Source organism: Pelobates fuscus, chromosome 1, assembly GCF_036172605.1.
Source record: "Pelobates fuscus isolate aPelFus1 chromosome 1, aPelFus1.pri, whole genome shotgun sequence".
Lineage (NCBI taxonomy): Eukaryota > Metazoa > Chordata > Amphibia > Anura > Pelobatidae > Pelobates > Pelobates fuscus.
The window spans coordinates 71,878,246-71,903,743 of NC_086317.1; the positions used below are offsets into that span (position 1 = coordinate 71,878,246).

A 25,498-nucleotide genomic window follows, 5' to 3' on the forward strand; every position below is an offset into this window, starting at 1 on the left:
CTAAAATGTCAGTGTAATGAATACCTTGAGTGGTTTAGTCAATTATTTTTTGTGTATCTTTATGAACTTATATTATTTGGCTGGGAATATATTCCCCCCCCCCACCCAGAATTAAATCTACCAGGTGCATTTTTTTCCACGCTCAGACATCCCGCCTCTATTCCCCCTCACTCCCGCCGCGTTCTCGCTATTGACTAGTTTTGGTCCTCGCTGGGATCCGTACAGAGATACTTCCGCCCGCGGTTGTCATGGCGCCGCTTTCAACTGCTGCCTCTCAGAGGAGTGTGGGTCGCTCATTGTGGAGTGTGAGTGACCTCCGTGAGCTACAATAAAGTAAGGGGGATCGAGTAGCCGAGTATACTGCCAGCATTGGCTGGGTGCTTGATACTCTGTGTCCATTTATATAGCGTTTATAATATTTTGGTTTGATTTCATTGCAATCAGTGATTGTTCACTATCTTTCCATTAATTCTCCATCCAGCCATGGAGCTGATAAAAGCATTATGGGAAATGTAGTCATCCAACAGCTGCAGTGCAGAATAAACTGACCACACAGACATTATTATATATTGGGTTATATTATATATTGGAGGGGGAGGAGGGGGGGCGGGGGGGGGGGGTTTAAGTGTCTCCATCATTGTGGAGATCCAAAAATAAAATCACAGAAGTGGCCTGTTCCCCACTGGCATGGAGACATTTCAATACAGTTCACATTTTAGGCCCAAATTGCTGAGCATGGAAAAAAAAATAAAGTTGAGGAATGTATCTAGAATTGTCAATTTTGTCCTAAAAGTAGCAATTCCATTGAGAAGTTACATTTTTATATAATAGTGCTAATATGTGACATTCAACTTAGAAAGCTAGCCGTTGATTATTCCTTATCTATTTACACCAGAATAACTCTACTATCAAATTAATTATTGCTGTTTATTAATTAACTTGAGTGTCATACTGTATTTACATTGACTTTTTTTTTTTATCTGTTTTTTTTTCCCCCCCTCTTCTGTAAAGATGTAAATATGGCGGTGGATTTTCAACATTATTCAAGAATGGTACAGGAGGGTTTAACCGATATTAGTGGTGTTCACAATGCATCACTCAGAGGAAGTTACAGGACAAAGGAAAGTCAGGTTGGTTTTAATTGCATTGAGTACAATGCCAGAAGTGTGTTCCGAACTGTTAAATGCACGTAGCAGATCTCTGCAACATGAAAGTATTCCAAGAACTCTTAAGACAGTTTAGAGAATAAGCTCCTTTGTCTTTCTTGGTACTCAAATGTAGACTGAATGCATGTCAATCCTACCCAGGTACCAAACATTCATCAACAAGTTTAAAACATGTTTGAGCATTAAAAAAAACCTTTACGATGACAAAATGTTACCAACTCTACTTTATACATTTATACACCTAAAGTTTTGATTTGATTCTTTATTTCTGACCCTGAGCACTTCCATATGTATTCATTGTGCACTTTATCGTGTATCCTTCCTGTAACTGATTCTTTTCACTCTTTTGCTTATTGTTTTATATGTATTATGTAGATTTGTGTGTTTGTATTTTGTTTTGTCTCTATTTTACATTCATTTCGGACTGTCTAGTATTATACAAATTGCATAACACTTTAAACATTTGTTTACTTTCCCTTTATTCAAATCTAAAACAAATGTTTGTTTTGTTTTTTCTTTCTTTTTCTAGCTTCAATTTAATCGAAATGTTCTCACTCATCCTGCTAATCTGGCTGCTCACTTTTCAGCCCCGAGTCCAATTGTAATTGAGAAACTTTGTACACCTCAGCAAAATTTGGGACAGGATATAAATCAAGATAATGCTTTAAGGAATTCCATCTCTACAGTTTCATTTTCCGTAGTATCAGAGGACCGTCTAAACCTCGCTCTACAGCTTGCTAAGCGTGATGTGAAGCGAAAACATGTGCAGGAAAACCAAGAGGGCAGACTAAAATTACAAATGCATGAAGGTTCATCCCAAGTCAAATCAGATGTACCTTCAAAACACCTTCATAAACTCAAAGCAAAAACACAAATCCATAAGGAAAGCAAGAATACCGTTAATGCATCGAAATCTGAAGTGACTAAATCAGGTGCTCGGGTCTATGTGTATACACCAGATCGGTATAGGATGCATCCAGTTACATCTGACTCCCCACCTACTCATGACTCAGGACCTGAAAATAAGACCAGCCCCAAAACCGTAACAGAGCCAAGTGAGTTAGAAGTAAAGAGGTTGCAGAAGGAGCTGCGAAAGTATATGCAAAAGATTGAAGAACTGGCAAGTAAAGGTAAATGGAGAACACAAATATGATTTGCTTTGACCGTGTTTCTTTTTGTCCTGCCTGCTGACATCATCAGAGGTGGTGGTCTAGTCCAATCACAATGCTTCCCCATAGGATAGGCTGAGACTGACAAAGGGGTAGAGCCAGCACAATTCAAACACAGCCCTGGCCAATCAGCATCTCTTAATTGAATCAATGAATCTCTATGAGGAAAGTTCAGTGTCTGCATGCAGAGGGAGGAGATACTGAGTGTTGTGATGCATTTTAAGCAGCCACGACCCAGTAAGGATCTCTAACAGCCATTGCAGTAGTGGCCAGTGAAGTTATCACTAGGCTGAAGTTATCTCTGAAAAGACAGTGCTTACAGCAAAAAGCTTGAAGGTAATGATTCTACTCACCAGAATAAATTCAATAAGCTGTAGTTGTTCTGGCGACTATAGTGCCCCTTTAATTTGTAAGTCTGTTGTCAATTTTACACAATTTACAGGGTAGTGTCTCTGAAAAGTCAGTGTTTATTGCACAAAGCCTGCAGGGACTGACTATACTCACCAGAACAACTACATTAAGCTGTAGTTGTTCTGTTGATTATAGTGTCCATTTAAACTTCCCCCATTGGATTAAAAAACAATTCTAATTGCTCTGTCACCCACCATTTCAGCCTCTGAGGAATTTATCTCAGAAATCTGACACTCAAAACTTATTCTTAATTGCAATCACAGCTGCTAAAATAATTTCTGAATGCAATATCTATTTAGTAAATCTACCTAAACTTTGTAAACAATCTGTAAAGACAAGACGATTCTCACGATGTTACCAACCTTTTGTACCTACAGAAGATAGCTGTGCCTACATTTAGTTTCAATCCTAAAACTAGATTGAAGAAGGAATATCAAAGTTTAGATGTTAAGAGGATTCTACTTAAAAACACTGAATTTAGTCTGCCTTCTTTCAAATCAAATCACACATTGTTTGGCTTATCAAGGCACTTGCCAAGAGTGTATGGCATCCAAATCCACACTGATAAGGTGGTTAACGTATACAGTATCTTTGACATACTTGTGTCTCAAATGTCTAAGTTTATTAAGGCTCATCCAACGCTCTTGGTTTCAACCTCTTTGGTAGCCACGGCAGAAGCACCTCCTGATAAGATATGCAAAGATGTATCACTAATTACATTCAGCAAACATTACAGATTGTACAGGCCTTTGGGGATGCTTCTCATGGGTGAAAAGGTCTTCAGACCATGGTAAAATATTAAAGGTCTGTCCCAGTGTTCTGTTCTGCCTTGTGTTGGTACCGCTACTTCACATCTGGAAAAAGGTAAATTTTTACTCATTGTAAAATCTTTTCCCAAAGTGTAAGCAGCAGTACTATTTTTCTCCCTGCCTCATTTTGTGTGTATTCTTTTAGAACCCCATGAGCTTTGGTTCGGTTTCCCCTTATAGGCAATGAAAGGGATGATGTCTAAGTATAAAAATTCTTCCTGTACAGCAAGACAGGTTTCTAACATTTGCATCTGACTCGCATGTCTGAAAAAAAATAAAAATTGTCGAACCCTGGGATTATTTGTAATCTTCTAGAATTGCCATGGAAATGTGATGTTTAATAATATGCTTCAGATTTAGCTGCTAGGGACCCTATTTTAGAGGGACTCTTTGATGCCTTGGTCACTTTGTCTTTTGTAGAGCGCTCTGGTGAGCGTTTAGATCCAGCTGAACAGGCCAGAGGCCGGATGCGGCAGCAAGAAAGAGCAACACGTTCAGCTAGAATGCTTTATGTTCTACAGCAACAGGTAAAGTCGTTTTTTCTTGCAGTTGTCTTTTAAAGGAAACTTATTTTTTGTCTCTTGACTATTTTCTTACTGTATACACTATAGCCTTTATTGCAAATGTATGGATGTACAGTTTAATTTGATGCTTTTATCGTGTGGCTCTAATTTACAGAATTATTTCCACATGGGAATACTTTTTGTGTATTAACCTATATTCTTATATCAGATTTACTTTATAAATCTGCTTTTTTCATGATATTCACAACTGTTAAAGGAACAGTATACAAAGTTGTATTCCTAACACTAAGGGAACCCTCTGGCCCCTGCTCCCCGATCACGCCTCCCAACTACAGCGAAAGGGTTAAATAAACCTTATTTCGCTTACCTGATGCCAGCAGTTATGTCTCTTGATGCTGGGTCGGGCTCAGCCTACGTCATCCGAAGTAGGAAACCTAACGTACATGGCAAGCGCTACATGCGCATTAGGCTTTCCCATAGGAAAGCATTGAATTAATGCTTTCCTATTAGGTTCTGCAACACGCCGGATGTCTTCATGCAAATCTTGGGGACGTCCAACATTGCTTCACTTTGTCAAATTCTGTGAAACTGCAGGAAACACCTCTAGTGGCTGTCTGGTAGTCTAAACTGTAATGTCTTACATTGCAGGGTTAAGAGGACAGGGACACTGCAACCAGTCCACTTAAATTAGTTGAAGTTGTCTGGGTGCCTATTGTGTCCCTTTAAACTTAACAGATTAAATGTTAAAATGTTTTGCACTTTCAAATGGCTCTTGTTTGTGGTGTTTAAAATGTTTTATTTATATAATATTTTTTTTCCTTTTGTAAATGTGGAGCTTATTTTCCCCTATAAAATCTGCACTGTTCCATTTTCTGCACTATTCAAAAATCAATGCTGTAAAATTATACTACCATTAAGCTCTATATACATTCAAGGATATTACTAAACACATATATGAAAACATGAAGTTCTACCGTACCATAGGCTATGTTTGAACATGTATTGATGCAACTCATTGACCTACTTCTAATATTTAATATAATTTTGACTGATGGAGGAAACGAAACAGATCTGTCCTATACCCAACTACCTTCTATTACTACACAGGTGAAAGAAATCCAGGAAGATTTGGAAGAGCTTAGCCCACAGAAAATTAAACACACAAAGAAAGTGAGTGTGGATGGTTTAATTGTAAAGAAAAATCAAGCTAATCACTCCTTTTCAAAGCCTTAAAGGCTTGTTTCAGCTTTACATTGTATTATAAACTATTCTTCTGTTAAATGTTTGGGTTAAAAATAATATTGCATTTGCGCAATTATAACTCTGTGGCTAATCAGCTGCTTCTAAATCCCTTACAATCACAATATATGCAGAGCTGTATGAGAGTGCCTCCCTTTTCAACTCTTGCTTTCTAACTGTTGCCAAGATGGTGATTCTTTTTTTCCGTATTATATAAGTGTCTGCAAAATGATAAAACATGCGCAATACTGTATTTCATGTCATGCCCAGGGATTCCTGCTAAGTATGAGCTGGAGATCAGTGAATGGCTAATGGATCTCCCTCACATTCTGGCAGATTGAATCTCTGTGAAAACTGACAAGAGATAGACAGACATATACAGTTCTCTTTTACATACGTGAGGCCAAAGACAAAAAGTAGTAAAACTGCCTTTGAGTTTCCCTCTTTAGTCCACAAATGTGGACTTAGCACCTCACAAATGTCTTGTCAGTCTCGCACAATGTCTAGATTGGCAGCTGTCCATCGAGGAGCTATTCGGGCCTTGCAGTTATTTATCACTCAGCTGAGCGAGCGAGGAGAGCAGCAGATACCTACTCTCTATAAAGAACTAGGACACCTCATTCGCCAGCTCTCACTCTGCACTGCAAAAGTTGGAACTGGAAGTGATCCCACTGCTTCAGAAACCATTCTGTCCATTCTCCAGCAAGCCGAGGTAACATAGCCATTACTGTTCTCAGTTGAACACTGCTGTTTGATTGTGTGTGTGTATATATGTATAATGTGCAGATAAGAAGTTGTGTCCAGTTTAGTTGAAATCATAAAGCTAATTATATGTCCTGGAAAAATTAGAACGTGTGCAATAGAATGGCGCTACGAAGGTGCCGACAAAAAAAGGGAATAAATCACCCAATTCCCCAAATATACAACAATATCACAAAGACACACTAGGTGGCGCATTCAGCATGCAAACAAAAAGTGCAAATGCAGAATAAATAAAGAAATTAATACTCTATTCGGTTATTTTCTTGATAAATGGCTGTAAAAGAATGAATTTAAAAGAGCAGTACAGTCCAAGAACATATAAAGATCTCATATATATATATATATGTATATATATATAATATTATAATATGATTATATATTCACATCCCACGCACATTTTTTAGAGCCTGTAAACAAACTGGCTCCAGTAAAAGCGTTTATTGAAGTGGTGATGGTAGTTCAGTATTCACTCCAGCAAAATTCCTCTCTCCCGTCATATTTGAATGGAAAGGCACCAAATTAGATATAAACATATAATTTATTGAACAGAAAAAATAGTAAAGTCTTACATGAAAGTTCAGTCTTCAGCTACAGATGCTTTAAAAACACAACGCGTTTCAACCTCTCAGTAGGTCTTCATCAGGTGTAATGAAGTGTGTCCGGTCACCTAGGTGAATATATACCCCTCTAAATTAACCCGGAAATGGGTACACATGAGACAAGAGCCCTCCCCTCCTTCCAATATCGGATGTACCTTTGTACATAACCTATTAGATCAAATAAATTTATATCCATTAAGTTAAAATGAGATGTATACTCAAATCCTATTACTCCGCATATAAAAACATCTGCGATAATGAGCCCAGAGAGACAAAAAACCTTAAGAAACCACATCAAATTCGAACAACATAAAGCTCTATATCTCTATAAATATACGGTATATTAAAAACTACATATTACAATTTTTCATATTAAAAAGGCATATTAGGGACACAAAAAGTCGTACAGGTAAAGGTTATATGTAACTACAAACCTCAAAATTTATATTTAAACCGGAGGGGGTCAAAGTGTCCATTTCAAAAATGGTTGCCCCCCCTCCAATCTTTTTTTCCACTTTTTGTATCCCAATAAAATACACGTATTTAGGGTGTCCATTGTGAATTTGAGCAAAATGAGCAGACACAGATGATTGAGCATCTTATTTTTAATATTACGGATGTGCTCATAAATTCTAATCTTTAAAGATCTAGTGGTCCTACCAATATATCGGAAGCTACAATCACATGTTAATAAATATATCACATTTTTGGTGTCGCATATAACATATAACCTCTACCTGTACAGAGGTAGGGAAAACATTGTGATTTATTCACTAAATAAGCACATTTTGTCAGAAAGGGGATTGCAAATGTTAAGTTTGAATAGCTGTGCTTGAAAACTAGATACTGTGGGTATTTTCGCAGTCTGCTAATTTGTCCTATTCCCTTGTCATTTCTTTCTGATGAACTCATGCCTATTTTCAGAAAATGAAGTAACTTCTTTCTCGTGCTCATCAGTGAACCCTTTCCCATTTCAATTTTATATTTTCTTTCTTTAATGTGAACATATGCTCAGCAATGTGCTTCATCTTTGGTATTAAGTTAATTTCTCTGCAAGCATTTATAGAACCAACATTTTTATAGCTCAGTATGCTGTACGTATCTTCATTATACACTTTGCAGCTACTGCTTGAGCTTGTGCACAGCTGCAGAGTGTGCTGTTAACAAGCACACACACAATCCTGTACACATGGGAATTTCTCAATAAACAACCATTAAGTATATTATAATTACCGTACCCATTATTTATGTACAATAACATGCTTACTTATATTCCACTAATGCATACATTTCCATTTTATTAAGGAAATGTATCTGTAATTTAACTGTCAATCTTTTATTTTGCTGAAAATCTGTATTCTTCCTGTGGCCAAGGAGATTGCTATGGAGTACTAAAGTTATTACTACTTCTATAAATGGTCAAATTTTCTATGTTGAAAATGTCTTGTCTTTATCAATATTTCCTATTAGTACAAATATCTTCTTCCATTGTTGTCTGTGTTAAAGGGACACTGTAGTCTTCAGAACAACTACAGCTTAATGTATTTCTTCTGGTGAGCTTAATCAGTCCCTGCAAGCTTTTTGCAGTAAGCACAATCTCTTTTCAGAAAAAAGGCAGTGTTTATATTACAACCTAGGGACACCTCTAGTGGCCAGTCCTCAGATGGCTACTAAAGGGTGCTTCCTGGGTCAATGCTGCACAGTGTGGAGCACTGCCATTCAGTTTCTCCATCCTCTGCATTCAGTCACTAAACTTTCCTCATAGAAATGCATCTCTATGAGGAGATGCTGATTGGCCAGGGCTGCATTTGGGCCGGCCTCCAACTTGCTTCCTTGTCTGAAATCATAAGACTTGATAATGATTGTGTTTGGCTGTGATAATCTCTTCTGAAGATGTCAGCCAAGGAGGCAGATCAGGGACAGAGCCAGCACCAGCAGAATTGCAGTTTAATCCAGAAGTTGGTCCTCTGGCATACTTTCTTCCGCTCTGCGCCACTTTATGAGGAAGTTTAGTTAGGCAGCGGGAGATAGGTTGAGATTGTCTACTGATGCTGTCTGCCAGTCATTATATATGTTTCCCTTTTCTGCAATTAAACATGACTTGTAAAGGAGAAGCGACAAACAATATTTCTGTTTGTCATTTTCATGGTGTCCCCTGGTTGTACAAGTTATTGGTAATTTTCTTTTGATTTTTTTTTTTTACATTTTATTCAATGGTGTAATTGGCAGAGAAGTGGTAATTCTCCTTTGACTGCACATGGTGACATGCACATGTTAAATGTTAATCTGGGAGTGCATTAGCAGTTTGTTTTCAGTGAGTATTTACTAATATAATGGTTGATATAATATCTTCAGGATTTAGATCTCCTCCTTGAGCGCAAAATCTCCTCCCACATTAGAAGACAATCGCCACGTTTTTCTACAAGTAGATCTCCATCGACTGGAAAGAGATCAAACTGCGACACTCCTGCTGGATCTCCCACCAGGAATAAAAAATGTCCACCTCCAGTCTTAAAGCAACGTAACGCTAGCCAAGAGAAATGGAAGGATGTGAAGAAACGCCTTGTTGTTGGTAAGTATGTTTTATCTGCTACTAACTTTATATTAGTAAGTGTGAAAACAGACTAGCTTCTATTGTCTTTCCATCTCCTTTTTTGAGTGTAGATAGTTAATGTTGGGCGTAGATTCAGCGATTGTAGATTCAGTGATTGGGGTCTTCCAACAAATAACACAGATTGCTTTGACAATTGTAGCTGTGAATCTTTTATCAATTATCAAATAGTTTGTTATATTGGAACTTTATACCCTCATATAAATACAAAAAAGTGTCAGCTGGCTGAATACATTGCCAGCAGTAAAACCTAAATTGTTAATACTCTCCTAATCAATAGAGCACCAGTACAAGCTCCATTCTTTTTCTTAACATTACTGTCCCCTTAAAAAATAAAAAGTAAGAGTTATAGCATCACCCAAAGTGTATTCATGACTGATAAATGGACAGCTCACAGACTCGAATATAAAAGAAAATGTGTAAAGGTAGATTAAGTGCTAGAATAGTTGTGAAAAAACTCCAACTACCGTTGTCACTCCACAACAAACCGAATACATACATTAAAAATAACCAGTGCAAGTGTATGTGCACAATATACAGTGTTAAGACCTGCAGGGGAGATGTTACTGCGGTCCCTTGTTCCTTTTCCAGCTGCTGAGTATAAGTGATCATAGCTCCAGCAGGGGGTAGAGATGAATACAGCTTCACGACAATCCTTCCCAGTAGTTAGAGTATCCTTTCCCCAAACATGAGCCAAGACTTCATGAAGGGTGTAACAGAACTAAAGCTTTATTGAAACAGGCTGGCTTTTATGGGGATCCTCATGCAAGAGGACCTCCCAAAACAAACAAACATATCACCAATCACTGTACAGTATTTTCTTACTACACGCCCCTTCCTCTGCCTGGAAGATAGTGAGATAAGTTAAAGGTTAAATCAATTATCTCCAGGCAGAGGGCACACATTTTACCCAAACATTGGAACACCCCTTTCCCCACAAGGTATCCCCACAAAATACATATCCCCTGATAGCCCCGATCTGGTAGGCAAACATATTCAAATTTCACCCAGATCGGTTCAGGGGTTCTTAAAAAGTGTGGAAGTCTTAGTTTACCGACCACACACGAGGCTCCTGCCCAAAACAGTTCCACGAATTCAGTGTGTGGGGTCGGTCAATTGGGGAAAAAGGCGAAAGCGGTCAAAAGTACCGAAAATACCCTCCTGGCTCATAGGAGCGATTGTTCCCCTGGTCCATACGGATATAACTACCGAATGCCGCTCTTCTGGGTGTTCGGCAAGTGGGAGAACCGGCCGTCCGGTAGTTTTCAGCGGTACTTCGCACGGTCGAGTGTCCGATTTTAGTTCCAGACACTCGACGACCAAGTCCCGCTGACTCGCCTCGTGCGAACAAGATGGCCGCCGTTTTCTTTTCCTCGTGGCGTGCGGCTATACAAACAACGGCCACCCAGGGAACACTTAATTGTCGGTGCTTCAGATCACAACAAGCAAGGAGGGAGGTCGTGGTTCGGTAGATGCAAACTGCCGAACGGATAAGCTACTATAGGCAGAAAAGGGAAATTAAACACAAAACATAGAATAAAAGGTTAGCTGAGGTCTCTTTTCTTCACATACAGTACAACAAAATATATAAAAAGTGAAACAATTATATCACCCACTCTGCATCTAATTCCTACAATAAAGCACAATATAAAAGCTTACAGTGTAGTATGCCAGAGTTAATAGGGTATACATAGCATATACAGATTCACTCACATACTGCTGAGTCACTTGGAAGTGGACTCAGACTTTTATAGAGGAGGAATGGGAATCTTTATGATGTATTCAAAGGACCTACCTCCCAGCTTCTATTGTTGCATGGAATATCCAGATATTTATATTCGTGTATATATAAAATTGCAGAATCTCAAGTAGAGCTGCTGTGGATATTTCATGCCACAATAGAAGCTGGGGAGGTCCTTTCAATACACCATAAATATTTTTATTCCTGCTCTATAAGTCTGAGTGCACTTCCAAGTGACTCAGGAGTATGTGAGTGAATCTATATATACCCTGTTAACTCCGCCATACTACACTCTAAGCTTTTATATTGTGCTTTATTGTAGGAATTTGATGTAGAGTGGGTAATATTATAATTATTTCACTTTTTATATATTGTTTTATACTGTACATTGTGCATATACACCTTCAGTTTTTTTTTTTTATGTATTCGCTCTCAGACTCTTTTCACAACAAATTGGACTGTTCTGTTCTGTTATGTATTACTGGGCTGAAAAGCATGCTCCACACTAGATTGATACAAATTGAGTTTATGAGGCAGCAGATGAAATACAGGTTATTTTCTTGGAAATCGTTTCTAGAGAGCACAAATGAATCTTTGACTACAGCAACCCAGACTGAGCCCGTAAACATGGAGTACCCTTCCAGCCCTGAAAGACGTGAGGCCCTGCAATCTGCACTGAAAGCTTTAGTACAAGCTGGTGGTCTAAAAGGGATTCCTAAAACAGAGGTAGCACAACACAGGCACAAAGGAGTGTTGCTTCCTCATAGACCCCAGGTAGGTACTGCAGCATAGAACTATATTTATACATTCAAGAACAATTTTGTTGAAATTGTGTTACTTTGTACAGACATGATATGATAAGTTGGCAGCCATTGTTTGATATTCTTCTTTTTGAATTTAGAAAAAAAAAATCAAGTATCACATTATCACATTAGAAAATAAATGAAAATAGCAGAAAAAATTAAATACAATTTCTCATTAGGGATTCCGTCATCCACGAAAGACTGACTTATCACAACAAGCACATTTTCAGAAGAAAACTGTGGCGTTTGCATTGAAAGAGAATCGTCCACCTGTAAGGGAGAAGAAAATCCCATGGGTACCCCCTAATCCAACATCTCCTTCAGCTTCCCCAAAAAGGTGATTATGTTATTTATTGATTTATTCCTCCTCCCTATTACATCCAAGCTGCAGTGATCACAGATGGGATGTTGCCCATTCTCCCTCCCTCATAGGACATTTGGACAGGTATCATTGAGAAGGTTTAAAACAAAATTCTGCCCCACACCCATACACTTTCCCATCTAGCACTATAAACTTCAACACCGATCTCAACTCCCCAGTGATTGTCTGTCCTTATGAAATAGAGGGTAGGTAGTATTATCTTCATGCTTTTATTCAATGTGAACTATCAATCGATAGTCTGATGTTGCAAGCAACAGGTTTTTTTCCTTGGTGATGTTGGTGGCTCCAAATGCGAAATAGTCTTGCCGGTTAATCAGTAAGCCTTGCTATAAGCACTCCAGCTGGTTGCTGATTTACTGACTGCAGGTAATTCTGTTAAAAATGAGCAGCGTCTCCTGGACATATTTTTAAAATTGAATAGTCACTATGGATATCCATAGAATGTCGCTGCTGATTACTTTTAGGACTTTCAGTATTGCTATTTACATGCCGTTCTTAAAGTGATTAATTCTGACAAGAAAACCTCTCGTATTTATAATTTTATTTAATGACATTTCCTTTTACACAGGATTAATTTGGATAGAGAAAAGAAAAAAACCAATTCTTTGCCAAAGAAGCCGGAGCATGATGAGATATCAGAGCACAAAGAACCAGAGACGACATCCACTGTACCGACAGAAGCTGTGAGGTGTGTTCTGCTACTTGACTTAAACACTAGAGCTATATATCTGTCTGCAGTAAATATTACTTTTAAGTACAAATTAGTTTATATACAATCCATTAACATTCATGTATTCTTCTACGTTGTCACAGTTTCTTACATCAGTCCGGTTCTGTTTTATTTTAATCCCTAGCAGGGATTCAAATATAAAATGTTTTATGTAAATTGTCTTATACAGGAAAGGCAGTATTTTAGCAAATTTAAGATAATAGTGAACAATAAATTAATCCTATTATCTGATAATTTTAAAGACATGTTAGATTAGTGTTAACTCGTATATTTTCCCTTATTTGTTCCTACTGCTTATCTCATGGGTTAGGAGATACCGTTCAGTAATCAGGACTTCCCTGCTCTCTCAGGTTGGCATGGTTAGATGCTGAAAGCGCAAGGAGAACGCAGGAGTTGAGCGATCTGTACCAGGAAGAAATTTCCCACATTCGGAATCTCAGGTGTGCTTTACAATTAAAATATTAAGAATATAAACCTAAGGTGGTTAGCTCCTGAATTTGTTAGGTCCCATAAAGCTTCTCACTCCCAGTACAGAGCTGCCCACTTTCAAGCTATATGCGGACTAAAAGTGACATATTGTTTATATATAATCATCTGATGGATATGCTGTTAACTTGCCCTTCATTTATAGCCCCACTTCGCTGTAATGTGGTAAAACTCTGGAGGAAATAAAGTGGGACAAGATTTTTCCCAGTTTGCATAGATTACTATCTGCAATAATGTGAGGGAAAGCTGCTATATAATAATATATACTTTGTTTTTTTTGTACCCTATTCAGCATCACTATATAATTCAGCAATGTCACCTTTGCTAGGTGATGTTGCAAACGTGACAGCCTGCTTGGTGGAAATGCCTGCAAATAGCCCCTATTTAAAATTGGTTTCAAGTAATTCTAAACTATTCAAATTGCCCTTTGAACATGGTCACTGCCTTTGAATGGGTGGAAATGTGTCACTTCCACTGAGTTTCATATACAAATAAAATATAGCACGTGCTTGCCATGGAGCATATACCTACTTCAAGTGACCATACATTCTATGCTTCATGGTTTGCATGGATTGATGCATAGACTGCTCCAGATTGATCAATACAGATTTTAACTCTGTGAGAGTTTCTATTGTAGCCAGATAAGAATAACTGATTCAAGTGTGAGGATTACTGTATAAGAAACAAGTGTCTCTTTTTTTTTCACTTCATGTTCATTTCTACAACATACAAGATCCAGCGCACTCACTCACTCACTCACTCAATAAACCGCACTTTCAAAACTCACAGAATGTAAGAGTAAAAAAAACATAATGGGGTTTTTGTTACAGTAGGTGTTCATACATTGTAGTAGTAGTGGTGTTGTGGAGACCGGCTCAGGCACTGAAGGTAGTGGTGTTGTGGTGACAGGCTTGGAGACTATGGTGAGGCCTATTAGAAAGCAGTTGTTGTTGGGGGATTCCATCATAAGAGGTGTGGAGATGGACAATGGTGGTCTTGTGAGATGTCTTCCCGGAGCTACTGCTCACAGCAACAGGAGGCGTATTTGTAATATTGTTAAGCGAGCAAAGCAGGGGAATTGGATGTACTTGTCCATCTAGGGACAAATGACTTGCAATGAGGTTTCAGAGGTTAAGGAAGTTTTTTGTGTTTTTGCCAATGATATACGGCAAGTTGCTTCCCCACTGTCATTCTCTGAAGTTCTGCCTGTGCATAACACTCAGAACGACAGGCGGATGCGTATTAGGGACTTTAACCTGTGACTTGGTGAATGGAGCAAGGATTGTCGGGAGCAAGGATTTGGCTTTATTTCTCATGGTAGCTCTGTTTGGAATGGCAAAAAACTGTACAAAAAGGATGGTTTGCATCTTTCTCAAAAAGGAACAAATGTTCTCAGTGAGCAGTTCAGAGGTTTTGCTAGGATGTATTTAAACTAGGAGAGGGGGGGCAAAAGGGTGATAAAACATCAATCCAATTGCCCCCCAAACAAGGACAGAAGGTGCCTGTAGCAAGTGTGTTAAAAAATGATAAGCTTAGAGTCATGTCTACAAATGCTCGCAGTTTAGGGAATAAGATCCATGAACTTGTGGCAATAATGGCAACTGATAATGAAGATTTGGTCACTGTTACGGAGACATGGTATAATGAGAAAAATGACTGGGACATAGCAATACCAGGGTACTCTTTATATAGAAAAGACAGGGAAGGCAAGAAAGTGGGAGGGGTGGCCCTGTATGTGAAAGTTAGCATAAAATCTAGCCTAATAAAAGTTAGTGAGGTGAACATAGAGTCCAGTTGGGTTACGTTAGAATTTAGTAATCACACAGTAACTCGTGTAGGTGTGATTTATAGGCCCCCAGGACAAATAGAAGAGTTAGATAATTTACTACTTGAGGAAATAGCTAAAATGACAATGAAGGGGGACGTTATCATCATGGGTGACTTTAATCTTCCTGATTTGAATTGGAAAACAAAAATAGCTGCTTGTGCCAGGAGCACACATATTCTAAACTCCCTACTGGGATTGTCTCTAAAACAAGTCGTTGAGGAGCCAACTCGTAAAGAGGCCATACTAGATTTAGTGTTAACAAATGGAGATTTGGTATCAGATATTACTGTAGGTGAAAGTTTAGGATCCAGTGATCATCAGTCAGTGTGGTTTAATATAAGAACAGTGACTGAGTCACACCACACAAAAACAAAAGTTTTAGACTTTAGAAAAACAGACTTTTGTAAAATTAGAATATGTGTAAAGGAGTCATTATCAGACTGGAGCAATTTAAATGGAGTCCAAGAGAAATTGGATTATTTAAAAGTTGCACTGTTGAGGGCAACAGAAAATTGCATTAGGCTTGTCAGTAAAAGCAAAAATTAAAGAAACCACTGTGCTACTCCGCAGATGTGGCCAAAATAGTAAAAAACTAAAAGTTAGCATTTACTAATTATAAAAAACCGAAGCAGAAAGAGGCTAAGCAAGTTATAAGAGCTTCCAAAACACCAACAGAAGAGAAAATAGCACAGTCAGTAAAAAAAAAAAAAAAAAAAAAAAGGGGACAAAACATTTTTAGATACATAAATGAGAAAAGGAAATGAGCTTAGTGGTGTACAAACAAAACCATTAACAGATTTATTTAACCAATCATTGTTAAAAGGAGTAGTCCCAGAAGATTGGAAGTTAGAGAATGTTGTGCCCATTCACAAGAAAGGTAGTAGGAAGGAGTCGGGCAGCTATAGGCCTGTAAGCCTTACTTCAGTAGTGGGGAAAGTAATGGAAACCATGTTAGAGGATAGGATTGTTGAACATCTAAAAACACATGGATTTCAAGATCAGAGACATAGAAACATAGAAACATAGAATGTGACGGCAGATAAGAACCATTCGGCCCATCTAGTCTGCCCAGTTTTCTAAATACTTTCATTAGTCCCTGGCCTTATCTTATAGTTAGGATAGCCTTATGCCTATCCCACGCATGCTTAAACTCCTTTACTGTGTTAACCTCTACCACTTCAGCTGGAAGGCTATTCCATGCATCCACTACCCTCTCAGTAAAGTAATACTTCCTGATATTATTTTTAAACCTTTGTCCCTCTAATTTAAGATTATGTCCTCTTGTTGTGGTAGTTTTTCTTCTTTTAAATATAGTCTCCTCCTTTACTGTGTTGATTCCCTTTATGTATTTAAATGTTTCTATCATATCCCCCCTGTCTCGTCTTTCCTCCATGCTATACATGTTAAGATCCTTTAACCTTTCCTGGTAAGTTTTATCCTGCAATCCATGAACCAGTTTAGTAGCCCTTCTTTGAACTCTCTCTAAGGTATCAATATCCTTCTGAAGATAGGGTCTCCAGTACTGTGTACAGTACTCCAAGTGAGGTCTCACCAGTGTTCTGTACAATGGCATGAGCACTTCCCTCTTTCTACTGCTAATACCTCTCCCTATACAACCAAGCATTCTGCTAGCATTTCCTGCTGCTCTATTACATTGTCTGCCTACCTTTAAGTCATCAGAAATAATCACCCCTAAATCCCTTTCCTCAGATGTTGAGGTTAGGACTCTATCAAATATTCTGTACTCTGCCCTTGGGTTTTTACGTCCAAGATGCATTATCTTGCACTTATCCACATTAAATGTCAGTTGCCACAACTCTGACCATTTTTCTAGTTTGCCTAAATCATTTTCCATTTGGCTTATCCCTCCTGGAACATCAACCCTGTTACATATCTTAGTATCATCCGCAAAAAGACACACCTTACCATCAAGACCTTCTGCAATATCGCTAATAAAAATATTAAAGAGAATGGGTCCAAGTACAGATCCCTGAGGTACCCCACTGGTGACAAGCCCAAGCTTCGAAAAAACTCCATTGACTACAACCCTCTGTTGCCTGCTGCCTTACCCATTCAACAATATTGGAATCCAAACTCAAAGATTGTAGTTTGTTGATAAGCCTTCTATGTGCAACAGTGTCAAAAGCCTTACTGAAATCGAGGTAAGCAATGTCTACTGCACCACCCTGATCTATAATTTTAGTTACCCAATCAAAAAAATCAATAAGATTAGTTTGGCATGATCTCCCTGAAGTAAACCCATGTTGTCTCTGATCTTGAAATCCATGTGTTTTTAGATGTTCAACAATCCTATCCTTTAACATGGTTTCCATCACTTTCCCCACTACTGAAGTTAGGCTTACTGGCCTATAGTTGCCCGACTCCTCCCTATTACCTTTCTTGTGAATGGGCACAACATTCGCTAACTTCCAATCTTCTGGGACTACTCCTGTTATCAATGATTGGTTAAATAAATCTGTTAATGGTTTTGCTAGTACACCACTAAGCTCTTTTAATAGCTTTGGGTGTATTCCATCAGGTCCAATTGATTTATTTGTCTTTACTTTTGACAGTTGAAATAGAACCTCTTCCTCTGTAAACTCACGTGTAATAAATGACTCATTTATCCTTTTTCTTAACTAAGGTCCCTTTCCTTCATTTTCATCTGTAAATACCGAACAAAAATATTCATTGAGGCAGTCAGCTAGACCTTTATCCTCATCTACATACCTTCCTTCTTTTGTTTTTAATCTAACTAATCCTTGTTTTACTTTTCTTTTCTCATTTATGTATCTAAAAAAGGTTTTGTCCCCCTTTTTTACTGACTGTGCTATTTTCTCTTCTGTGTGTGATTTGGAAGCTCTTATAACTTGCTTAGCCTCTTTCTGCCTAATCTTATAGACAACATGGGTTTACTTCAGGGAGAACATGCCAAACTAATCTTATTGATTGTTTTGATTGGGTAACTAAAATAATAGATATGGGTGGTGCAGTAGACGTTGCTTACCTAGATTTCAGTAAGGCTTTTGACAAAGTTGCACATATAAGGCTTATCAATAAACTACAATCTTTGAGTTTGGATTCCAATATTGTTGAATGGGTAAGGCAGTGGCTGAGTGACTGACAACAGAGGGTTGTAGTCAATGGAGTATATTTGAAGCTTGGGCTTGTCACCAGTGGGGTGCCTCAGGGATCTGTACTTGGACCCATTCTCTTTAATATTTTTATTAGTGATATTGCAGAAGGTCTTGATGGTAAGGTATGTATTTTTGCTGATGATACTAAGATATCCCCCAGGAGGGATAAGTCAAATGGCAAATTATTTAGGTAAACTAGAAAAATGGTCAGAGCTGTGGCAACTGACATTTAATGTGGATAAGTGCAAGATAATGCATCTTGGACGTAAAAACCCAAGGGCAGAGTACAGAATATTTGATAGAGTCCTAACCTCAACATCTGAGGAAAGGAATTTAGGGGTGATTATTTCTGATGACTTAAAGGTAGGCAGACAATGTAATAGAGCAGCAGGAAATGCTAGCAGAATGCTTGGTTGTATAGGGAGAAGTATTAGCAGTAGAAAGAGCCATTGTACAGAACACTGGTGAGACCTCACTTGGAGTATTGTACACAGTACTGGAGACCGTATCTTCAGAAGGATATTGATACTTTAGAGAGAGTTCAGAGAAGGGCTACTAAACTGGTTCATGGATTGCAGGATAAAACTTACCAGGAAAGGTTAAAGCATCTTAACATGAATAGCTTGGAGGAAAGACGAGACAGGGGGGATATGATAGAAACATTTAAATACATAAAGGGAATCAACACAGTAAAGGAGGAGACTATATTTAAAAGAAGAAAAACTACCACAACAAGAGGACATAGTCTTAAATTAGAGGGACAAAGGTTTAAAAATAATATCAGGAAGTATTACTTTACTGAGAGGGTAGTGGATGCATGGAATAGCCTTCCAGCTGAAGTGGTAGAGGTTAACACAGTAAAGGAGTTTAAGCATGCGTGGGATAGGCATAAGGCTATCCTAACTATAAGATAAGGCCAGGGACTAATGAAAGTATTTAGAAAATTGGGCAGACTAGATGGGCTGAATGCTTCTTATCTGCCGTCACATTATATGTTTCTATAAGCCTGCCACAATGTCAATGTACACCATTCTTGGCAGGTCCTACTCTAGCAACCTAATTCCTGCTCTTATGAAATTAATCCACTTACTTGGGAAATGCTCCCTCCTGGGACTCTACTGTGCAATGTTAAATATGCCCATGGAATTAGGCTGCACTCACCTGAACATGCATACATTATAAGGGTGGCAGGACTATGCAATGTATGGCCATACACTGTAACTATATATGCTTTCAAGCATCAAGTTTGTAATTTTTAACATGGAATATTAAAAGTTATGTCTTTAAATCGGTGAGTGCTGACTACCCTTCCTATCTCCTGCATACACCTTTTTCCAAAATCCTTTTAACCTACTTGTACCACCCTGACGTTCCCTTTTCTCTGTGACGTCCCTTACTGATGTGTTTTCAAAGGAAGTTGCTCTGCATTCTATTTACTAAGTCTAGAATTTAGTTCTGGGCTGGTTAAATAATAATCAAGCTTCCCCACGTAATTCAGTGCAGACTCCATTCAACTCTTGGTAATGCCACTGGAACGAAGATGCAAAGCGGCAACATGTATAATTAAATTTACCATTGTGAAAGATTTCAATGGCCTCTGTAAATTGTGTTACACATTTCAGCATTTTTTTATGGTTTGAGGAACTCTAAAAATAAAAGCTTGATTTTAAGTCTTAGTATATGTCAGAGGAACCTGTATATTAGTGGTAAAATCTCATTCATTAAGCCACTCATTTTCATTACAATGTTATAAATTGTAAAACATGCTCTTTTCTGTTTTCTTAGGGAGGAAGTTCTCCAAACAAGCAGATTGTCAGGCAGTGGCATGCAAAGTCATCAGGTAATGCTGCTATGATAATAAAATAAATGCAGTTCTATTGTATAAACTGTAGTACACTAAATAATCTTGAGTGTTTCAAATGAATCTGTTACTCCAACCAAAAAAATAGTGTTTTATGGAAACATTGTTTTTGGTTAGTGTAAACTTTCCTATATTGGTGGTCCCCCCCAAAAAACAAAAATAATGAAATTAAGAAAATACCTAAACTTACCCTTATTCCAGTGACGAGGCCAAGTTCTCACTGAATCTCAGATCCTCTGCTGACATGACTACAACTTGCTGGATAGGGACAGATGTTAGGGAGGGCGGGTTGAGGGGAGGACATAATTTCTGTGTCCCTCTTGTGCTCTTTGATCTTAATTTCCAGCTTTTATTTCAAGGCCCCAAACTTGCCATACAAGGTGTAAGGCATTTAAAATCCTGGAACAACGGGACACACCCAACCCCTAAATCTCTTCAGCTTCATTTTACAGAAAGTGCAGATTTCAATAGAAATTGGCACTTTTGTAAATTAACCTTGTTGTACAAATTGCACAAAACCTGCTCAAAGTTATGGTATTAATGGAGAAGCCTTTTTTTAGAGACCATTTATGGGAAAGTGTTAACAGCAACTGGTGCAGCAAAGTTTAGCTTACCCCTTACAAATATTTTGGATAAATAATGAGAAAATAAAACTTTCTCATAATTACATTTTACGCATAAAGTTTGAGGTTTGGATGCAGGGAAATCCTTGGGATTTTTAATTAAAGTACTTGGTGACTGATAAAAAAACAACAAAAAAAAAAAAACCATAGGGATGTGACTTTTTTAGCCTACTAGCACCTGTACTAATATCCCCCTGGCACAATAACCTACTGCAATAAGCTGTAGTGTTATGGTGCTCTGAATTTCACTTTAGGATCTGGGAAGTAATATGTTATTACAACCATTCATTACATTTGCTCTAATATTTGGTCTATATTTTTAAATGCACAATGGTTAATAACCATTTTCGTTAAATGGTTTTCTTTTTTTATTTTATAGACCTTTAACCACGGGGACCTGCCTGGCAGAGGAATAGATCATATTTTGCAAGAATCAGACCAATTGAGCAGAGGGCAGAATTCAGCAATCTTACTTCATAACAGTGATTTGGAGACCATGATTCAAAGGATGGAGGAGATAGAGGTGAGTATTCAGTGTATATACTCCTAGGTTTTTAGTATAGTAGTGGCAAAATAAAACACATGTTTTGTACTTTAGATGTACCATTATAATATTGGTACAAGGACACTCCAGACCCATAAAGCACTTCAGCTTTTTTTTTCTTTTTCTTTTTATACATACAAAGGTACAGATTTTAATAGAATATGGCACTTTTGTAAATTGACCTGATTACACCTCCTGGAGATCAATCAGACAGCCGGTCCTGTTACTTGCTGGTTAGGTATTTCAGTGAGCTAACCTGAAGAGCAAAGCATTTGCTCAGAGCACCTGCCTTGCAAAGACTTCTCGTTGAGCTGCATTGAGAAGTCTGTGATTGGACAGCTACTGAAAGTCTGGGCGGTGTTAGAAGAGGAGGGCTTACAAAAGCTGCAGCTTTTACAAGATATTGTTAGAAATAAAAAATGCACAATTAAATGCAAGCAAGTTTTCATGGGGGATTTATATATATATATATATATATATATATATATATATATATATAACAACAATTTCTATTTATTTATTGTATTTGGACATTGGAATGTTCCCTTATACTGAACTACCTAGTGAAGTGAACCTTTTTAATCACAGCAGCCAGTGGAAGCATCTTTGTTGTGCATTAATCCGTTCTAATACTGTGTGAGCACAGAGCTAAGCAAGTGTGTAAAAACAAAACAAAAACATTGTTAAAAGGAAAGGGAGACTTGTGATGTTTCTTCTTCCTGAACCTGTCTCTTCTGGTAGACAGTCCCATTAGATTCTGGTTCAGCGCTTAATACAAAACTCTTTATGTGGATTATAACATACCGTAATTACCCCAGCTTAAAGGGATAGAGTGAGTTACTAAAATCCTTAAAATAGGAAAAGTCACTGCCCAAGATTTCTAATTGGATATTTGTCCACATATATTTTTTAAATATGTATTTGTGAAGTGTCAAAAATTACATTTAAATATATAACCACTCTATTTTATCCTGCAACTAGGTGCCTCCGTCTTAGTTCTGTTCTGTGGACCTGGCAGTCAACAAAGAGAAAGCATACGTAATAGATGAGAATTGAAACAGTTTCAATTTATTTTGCTTATTAGCAATGTTTACCCTGACTGTGACTTGGCTGGACTAGTTTATGATAGTATTTGCTAAATTCTTATTTTAAAAGAAAACAGAAGATTTAAGTAAGAATGATGAGCATAAGTTATGAGTGATCTCTCAATGTTTTATTATTTGGTGTAATTTCCAGAGAAATTACAGTTTCCCTTTAACCTCTATATGACAAATCACTTGCTGGAATTGACCTGATGCAAAATGCTTTGCCTAATCCTAGTCATACTAAGTATTAATGCTGGAGCAGCTTGGCATTGTTTTCAGAGAATCATGTAGGGTGCAGACAATGTCCCTATCTAGTTAGAGATTTCTCTGATTGATAAAATATTGTATTTTCTTATTACTTATGAGTCCATGCATCATATTTACTATACCATGTGTTTATTTGTTTTACTCAACAGAGATCTCAGGAAATTGTTCGACAAAGATGCAGTAGGATTGTGTATGCGGATCCTGAATTTTGGGCTCAGGAAGAAAAAGGTTGAAAAGTTTTATTTATGAGAAAAATACCATAATGAAACATTCTACCTGCAATCCAAATTCAGTTTAATAATGGTAATGTTGTTCCATACAGACAAAGAAAGTGCGGGCAGACAGCAAATCCCTCGCTCTCCTCATCCAATCAGGATCACCAAAGACGAAGACCATAGGGAACCAGTTGTAGACATAGTGCTAGAGGAGCCTTTTGAAGGAGAGTACGTATAAAATATTATTGAATATCATGGAACAGTCCTACAGAAAAAAACGATGTTTTGTATATATTGTGTATATTATTTCTGTTTTGAGATTTGCCTCTATGTTCCAGAAACAATAGCTTAAAATAGCTGTGTTTCTGCAACAGTTCCAGAATGCCGTGCTGAATCCATGCATTTCCAACCCACGCTTCTGTAATCTTTCTTTGCAATGACCTGTACTTTTATAACAAAGCTTTGCATTCCACAGTCATGGCTAGCTTTAAATAATTTATGATACACGTGCTCCTTTTGTTGGTATTTGTAACATTTTGTTTGACACTAAATATAATGTTAAAGTTTTTAAGTATGGTATGGCCACTCTTTAGATCTGTTGAGCTTTAACCCTATGCATGAATCGTTTGCTGTTCGTTTCTGATTTACACTTGGCATTCACTTTCAAAAACACTATAGGTAGTTTGCGTGTTAGAATGTTACTATTCTTCAATGCAACTTTTGATTCTTTTTCATCTTTTGTATTTTTACAAATGTAAGTGTTAACTGTTTAATGTACTTTCTGAGTTCATGAAATATATTGAACATGATAGTTCTCCAACAGCTGTAGATCTACAAGTATCAAGAAAAGGAATGTATCTGGCTGCATGAGCTTTAACCCATTAAGGACCAAACTTCTGGAATAAAAGGGAATCATGACCTGTCACACATGTCACGTGTCCTTAAGGGGTTAAGGTTCTACAGCTGTAGAACTGCATTTTGGTTGTTATTGATTGATAGAATATTTGATTATCTAAACCTGCAGTCCAGTTTACTAAGTTTAGGAATCCTTCATTATTAGGATTGTTATTTTACCCAATGCTTACAGGTACTGAGTGTAAGGTTTACACAATCCTAATGATAATGTCCTTGGCTTTAGGTACAAGTCACAGATATCCAATATTAAATATCATAGATAACAAACTATTCTGCTCAGGAACACCCCATTTGCTTACGAAAAATTATATTATAACCACCGTTTTAACATTACGACGTTCTACTAATGTCTTTAAGTTCACTGCAAATGGCCAGGGAAGAATTGGTCAGAAGTTCTCCACAACCTTTGCCACAGAAGCTGACCGGTCGGCATCAAGACCTCGTACCTATCTCTGTTCCAAAACAAATGCTTCAAAGCATTAAAAATTATACTGAAACTTTTGAGCGACACCTCCGACTGACATCCAATGAGGTGTTGAACAATTTCAACCCGTGGCACATCTCAGAAAGGTAAATCTTCTTTATAGGTCCTTATTTGAGAAGGTCTATATTTTGAGTGAAGTATAAACTGTTTTATTGTTTTAAAAGGGGTGTTTGGTAAACTTATATTTTCTAGTTAACATTTTAAAATCACCTACTTCAAATCTACAAGTGTGTTCTAGCCAGTCTCACTACTTGAATCTACTTTATGAGAGTTGACAAATTAAAATTCTGTTTCCCACTTTCTGTTCTTAAAGTATGCATCAAAATGTTTTAAGAATTCTAACCTGTGTCCAATCAGACTTGCAAACCGTTGTAGCTTTAAAGGGACAAAGTCAACAATAATATAAAGAAGTTTTTACATTTTGCATATTTACCTGGTGATGGGGAAGTTCCAATTAGCCTCTAGGATGATTTCCACCTTTCTACCTATAAGGCAGGTTTTTATAACCTTTTTTGCTATGGACCGTTTTTTGCTGTTGAGCTACAATCTAATCTTTTAGAACAGTCCTGTATGTATGGAATGACTAGACATGATGGAAGTTTATGGTCAACCACTCTATTGCTGCATTTTGTTGAATAACCCTTGAAATTAGCTTAAAATAATGCAAATAATTAACAATTTCTCTTGCTTTCCAGCATAGCAGATGAGCTTTTTGAAGATGCATTAGGCGAGGTGGCTTCAGAATTGCAAGATATGTGTGAGGGTTATTCTGAGGCAATATATACTTCGGAGTTCCTGGAGCCTGTTGCCCCACATTAAACATATATGGACTTACTTTTCAGAACCATTTCCCTAGCATTTTTTTATTTTTGTCATTTCTGTCAGGTGTGTGTGTGTGTATCCTTGTGTTTTGTTACTATACATTTTAATTCTGTGCTTAATATAATAAATTTGTACATGCCAGCTGACTATTACAGTATGACAATGATGGTTTTACTATAATGTTCAGCCATTTGCCTGGCAAAGACCTTGGCAACCATTGTCCAAAACAGCTGTGATACTAAAGTGTCATTGTTATGTACATGCCATTTATACTCTGAGTGTTGA

The 25,498-nt window shown here is 37.6% G+C and overlaps 1 protein-coding gene across 2 annotated transcripts; it reads left to right on the forward strand.

The window, feature by feature from the left end:
- Positions 1 to 241: 241 nt before the first annotated feature.
- Positions 242 to 25,498, forward strand: KIAA0753 (KIAA0753 ortholog). 2 transcript variants are annotated; one of them, XM_063443903.1, is made up of 17 exons: positions 242 to 305; positions 1,012 to 1,130; positions 1,696 to 2,296; positions 3,976 to 4,082; positions 5,187 to 5,249; positions 5,809 to 6,030; positions 9,035 to 9,251; positions 11,609 to 11,805; positions 12,014 to 12,171; positions 12,785 to 12,904; positions 13,297 to 13,386; positions 20,183 to 20,237; positions 21,261 to 21,404; positions 22,927 to 23,005; positions 23,100 to 23,220; positions 24,265 to 24,477; positions 25,087 to 25,498. In XM_063443903.1, the coding sequence occupies exons 2-17, from the start codon at positions 1,020 to 1,022 to the stop codon at positions 25,208 to 25,210; spliced, it is 2,622 nt and encodes an 873-aa protein (XP_063299973.1). In that variant the 5' UTR covers positions 242 to 305; positions 1,012 to 1,019; the 3' UTR covers positions 25,211 to 25,498. The 2 variants fall into 2 exon arrangements, with proteins under 2 accessions (XP_063299973.1, XP_063299964.1); XM_063443894.1 differs by having other exon boundaries at positions 247 to 333.